Source organism: Centruroides sculpturatus, unplaced genomic scaffold (assembly GCF_000671375.1).
Source record: "Centruroides sculpturatus isolate CEXI.00-Female unplaced genomic scaffold, Cexi_2.0 scaffold242, whole genome shotgun sequence".
NCBI classification, from domain to species: domain Eukaryota; kingdom Metazoa; phylum Arthropoda; class Arachnida; order Scorpiones; family Buthidae; genus Centruroides; species Centruroides sculpturatus.
In genome coordinates this window covers 11,099-16,220 of record NW_019384574.1, presented here as the reverse complement: position 1 = coordinate 16,220, position 5,122 = coordinate 11,099, and the positions used below count along the sequence as shown (strand labels likewise).

The 5,122-nt window shown below is 37.4% G+C and overlaps 1 protein-coding gene across 1 annotated transcript; it reads left to right on the top strand.

The window, feature by feature from the left end:
* The first annotated feature begins 3,389 nt into the window (after positions 1-3,389).
* LOC111624276 lies at positions 3,390-4,818 on the top strand. The gene is made up of 2 exons (XM_023367088.1): positions 3,390-4,134; positions 4,193-4,818. The coding sequence occupies exons 1-2, from the start codon at positions 3,390-3,392 to the stop codon at positions 4,816-4,818; spliced, it is 1,371 nt and encodes a 456-aa protein (XP_023222856.1).
* The last annotated feature ends 304 nt before the right edge of the window (positions 4,819-5,122 follow it).

The window sequence follows — 5,122 nt, the reverse complement described above, 5'->3', positions numbered from 1 at the left end:
ATTATAACGAGATAGTTACGGCTAATAGATATATTATATCTAAAAAATAGATGTTATATGTTTTTATCAAAGCAAGAATTGGCATTTAGAAGGCATATGGAGTATATTGGATTTAATAACAGAGGTAATTATATTAAACTTGTTTATTAAGTACGTCGGATAAATAATCTATTAAAAATACATTTAAAGAAAGAATTAACTGATTGCCCCTGGAAGTTGGCTTCTTATAGAAACACAGCTTCCCTATTATCAAATGTCACGGCACGCCCCTGTGAATTTCACGACTGTAATGATAAAGGGAAAGTATGATGTACAGAGGCAAGCTGCTACTAATTTGAGGTGGAGAGCATATATTTTAAATGAAATAATAAAATAAATTAAAAACATGATTAACAAGTAAAACGGCAAAACCGTATTTGGGACAAAACTGTCTCGGAGACAAAACCACTTTGATCTTCAAGGCAGGTCTCGTTCTCATTTTCCTATCTTCTTTGATATCGCTGGTTTTGGGCGCGATCGTTAAAACTTCGTGGAGGTCGTCCACGAGCCATTTTCGGTGAATGTTCTGTCGGTAAAAATTGACTAAGAAACTGATAATTTACTTAATTTATATCGGCAGTGCGATATTTACAATAGCGTCGATATATAATATAAATCCAAGATCGCACGGCTGTCGACTCGAAAAGTCAATTAACGTGAAATGAAAAAATGTCTCTCCTACCTTGTCCCTGATGTCCACGTTGACCTCGACCACGTGTTCTGTGTCTTTTGTTTTGTCGTTAAAAATTTACTAAAAAACTGATAATTTACTTAATTTGTATTGGCAGAGTGATATTTACGACAGCGTCGATATATAATATAAATCAAAGATCGACACGGCTGTCGAATCGAAAGGCAGTAAAAAGATGTCTAAGAGTTTAGGAGCAAGGTGAGGTCTAAGAGCGAAGGTCACGCGCAGGCGCCCTCAGTCCTAAGGTCAGAGTTCACTTGTTAGAATGACTGCAGGTGGTATTCTCTCCTACCCGACTTCGGTGGGGTGAGGTGGCTGTTTTTCCTGTTTGTAAAAGAGGGTCGCCATTTTGGATTTTATTTTGACTCGATTCTCGGTCCCCTGACTACCTACGAGTCTGGATTTTTTATGCGCAAATGATTTGGGCACCTAATACTCTGTGCCAAATATCAATTCTCTACATGTACTCTTTCATACCTCTATGCTGATAAGAACACGAGGCAGTATGATTTTATAAACAAGACATAGTCTTGTCAAAAATTGTAGGCCAGCAAGATTTACAAGATTTATTAATTGTGCATTTCAGACTATTTTCCATCAACCGGATGGCAGAAGTTATAAGTGTGTTATAGTACAGTAGTGACATATAACATAACAGTGGCATAAGCACAAACAGCTACACAGAGTTTGGGCAGTAAGGGTTCTGTATGTGACTGCTCCGATTTCGAATTACTCTCCCTAGAGATTTCTGTCCAATCGTGCGTTTATTGAATTGTGCGTTATTACTGATGTCTTCCGGTATAAATTACAGTTTATTTTGTGTGATAACGCTTCTTGTCTAGCCTTGTGTTCAAATATACAAGGTGGCTTTTATTTTTTGTTAGACTTATTATACCATCAATAAAAGGAGGACCTACGTTAGAAAAACTTTTTATTCTTTTGAGAATGCATTTCGGACAATTATGTCCTTTTTCAACTCTGTGTGTTACAAGTATTTATGGGAAAAATTTTTACATACAAGTTAGCATAATATATACAAGTTTGCACAAAAATCATCGTGATGTTACAAATTTGTAAAAGAAACAACAGGAAACATACATGAGTTATAAGAAATGCAGGAATTGTAACATTAGATAAAATATGGATGGTTATGGTTAACAGGTATAAGCTATAAAACAATGATAAATTGGTAAATGATTTACAAAAGAAAAAACAAAATACATATATGTAAAAGGTTTGGACTTACTGCAAACATAACGGTATGGTACAGTACATAGTGTTGGAAAAACACTCCAGTATACATGGTGCACTGCTGAGGCAAGTCTATAAAATTTAGGAAACACGTGACCTTTATTGCGGTAAGAACAATACAAAACATTTTGAGAACGGTAGAATGATGAAGTGAAGAAAGTGCACCGTAAAATAAAACAATTTTCTTACGTTTTTTTCTAATGTGTACCTCGAACGTCGAGCGACGCTATCCCCACACCTGCTAAAACAATTGTTCACCTGACTAATTTTCCCATCACAAAAAAGTATAAAACACGTCCTTCTTTCCCTCTCGGGGGAGTAGCTGATCGGGAAGTCGCTCGAAGTTTGTCGAAAGAAGTCGAATACTGCTATCTTGCCAGACCTATTCCGGAACCCGTATAACATGTGCCAATTTATTGAATTTACGGGAGAATTATCACGCTGATAGTCTGTCAGGAGGTATGAAAGCTTTATTCTAAACTCTCTCTCTCTCATACGCGAATTAGAAGGAGTTTTGTAATTTTAATTTCGTTAGTTAGTTAAATAAACTCTTGTTTTGTTTAAAATGGTGTTTTTATTCGACTGTGCCATCGTCTTATCGTCGACCCCTCTGACTCTCCTCCACTCGCGTAACGCGTAATAGAACGTAAACGCAATCCTTGACAAGAAAGTGGGTCACCGACCTGTTGGTGGAAAGGAGAGGCATTACCAACCTCTCCAGCGGCTCACAATAGATGGAGAAAGGAAATACGGAAATACTTTTAACACTGGTGAAGAAATGCAAATTATCCGGAAGTTGTGTCATATCTACAAATTAGAAGTGATTTTAGAAATATATNCGAAACAAAGGAAAATAAAATTTGAAGGTTTTTCTTCAAAGTTAACGCATTTCTTTCGTTTTTTTTTCAGTTTTAAGTATTTTTAATGTATTTTAATATTAATCTTATATCAATTTAATTAATGATCGGGAAGGAAGGGGTTAAAAATTGATCTAATTTGAAATAAAAATTATTTCATTTTATGATTTGTGATACACGGAAAATTATATCCTATTTCGAAATTGTAAGATATATGTAATATATTCTAAATATGTGTGCTAATCATGGCGGCATATTTAAAAGGTTTTCTTGAGTGTGTTTAGTTACTAAGAAATGCAGTCTACAATGAGTTTTAATGGGGCAACGCCAGCCAAAAAGTACCGAACCCTAGTCAAGAAGATTTGCAGGGACGATGGAAAGCTTGGGTTTCTGGCGGATTGCAGAAAATGCAATGTCTTTCCAATGTCGATTTAGAGAATATGTTTACCCCAAGGATGTGCCTCTCTACTCCCTAAACTACGAGCAGTTTGCTTAAGAAAAGCCATCCGCTCCACACGGCGCAGAAGATTTTACTTGCTTAAAGCTAGAAAATGAGTCTGTACGAGCTGGGACCACAAGTCTTAGAGGAAGCTAACTACCGAGTTTTAGGCTTAGCTAATCAGGTGACGATTAGATTACGGAAAGGATATAAGAACAAAATGGACTGGATTAAAAGGCACCAAGAATGTCGTAGAATGCAGATCAACCCTACAGTTATCTGCTGGGATGACATCACACTTCCAACATGCTTGAAAGAAGCATGTAAGTATGGACCTAAATACGCACCACTACCTAAACTCACGCACGAAAAGATCATGTCGGAAGTCGAGCAAGCTATAGCGGGGCTCAGTGAGATCAAGAAGGAAATGTTTAGATGGGAAGTGGCGCTTAAAATCGAACAAGAATATAACAAAAGAAATTGCGACCCAATCTGGGCAAATATTAGAAAAAGTCGAGACTGGCTGAAAGGTAACAATCTCGTGTTCACTAGGGCCGACAAGTCGAAGGACTTAGTAGTCATGAAAAGAAGCACTTACGACGACTTTCTGTTAAAGTACATTAATGATACACATTGTATTACGGCACACTCATGTGCTCTAGAAAGGCTGCAGGTAAAAGTTAAAAGGTTTGCAAACACACCGCTGGCTAAAGAACTGGGTTTGACGAAAATAATAGTCCACTCTCCGTCCGCACTTAGGCTATTTGGATTTGCCAAAATCCATAAAAACGATAAAAGCTTAAGGCCTGGCGTTGATAAAGGATGCGCATCCACAATATTATTGGAAAGCTTTGCCAGTGAGTTCATTCGCAAATACTCGCGCCCCGCATCAATACTGCATAAAACAACCTTTAGAACTTGTACATAAAATGACAAATATGAAGTCTCAAGAAATTAAGTATATGACCGTATTGGATTTCAAGACGCTGTACCCTTCTATCCAACTAGAACCATGTTTTTGCAATTTACATGATTTCCTTTTAAGCAAGATCAAGCATCCAGAAAAGAAGAAAAAGCAGATTTTAGAGTTGACGCATCTAGAAAATTTTTCATCTATTTTTAACTTTAAAGGCGTCACATACACGCAGCAGAAGGACGTCGCCATGGGAAGCCCAGTGGCAAGTAGTTTATGTGAGATGGTGTTAAGAACGCTAGAGAATGCATTCATGCCGAATTATGAAACGCAAATTCAAATGTACGCACGGTATATCGACGATGTGGTTATGTTATGGAAATTCAAACTCAACTTACAACAATTCTTAAAGGAAATTAATGACAAAAAGTTCGGCCTCGAGATTGAACTCGAGCAAGAAAGTGATACGCTCATACACATTTTGGATTTATCTATACAACTAGACAGCAAAGGCGATTTTCTCAATAAAGTCTATAGAAAGCCTACGTACAACCCGATATTTATCCCATGGAATTCGCACGACCCGCCAACGTATAAACTAGCTGCATTCCGGGCGCTCATCGCATGAGCTTACTCACACTGCAGCAGTACCCAAGACAGAAACGATGAACTGTGTTAAATCAATAAACTAGCTAAGAGGTGTGGGGTTAATATTAAAGCTATTACTAGCCAAATTAAGACACGTAGCAAGGTGCGAAATTTATAAAATACAGAAGAGTTCACACTGATGGAATATAAGGCTTCGCTGAGCAGTGTCTATAGGCGAATAGGAGCCACTACGAAAAAAAGAATAATATACAAAAGAAATCCTACTATTTATCAATTGCTAAGGGCAGACAAAGATGCCGTGGACAAGAACGCTCTTCCAGGGG

What these genes read in the sequence shown, in the direction of transcription:
- LOC111624276 (XM_023367088.1), top strand. Translation starts at nt 3,390, where the DNA reads ATGAGTCTGTACGAGCTGGGACCACAAGTCTTAGAGGAAGCTAACTAC. An exon ending in ATTATTGGAAAGCTTTGCCA is followed by an intron (nt 4,135 to 4,192) that starts GTGAGTTCATTC and finishes AACAACCTTTAG; the next exon opens with AACTTGTACATAAAATGACA.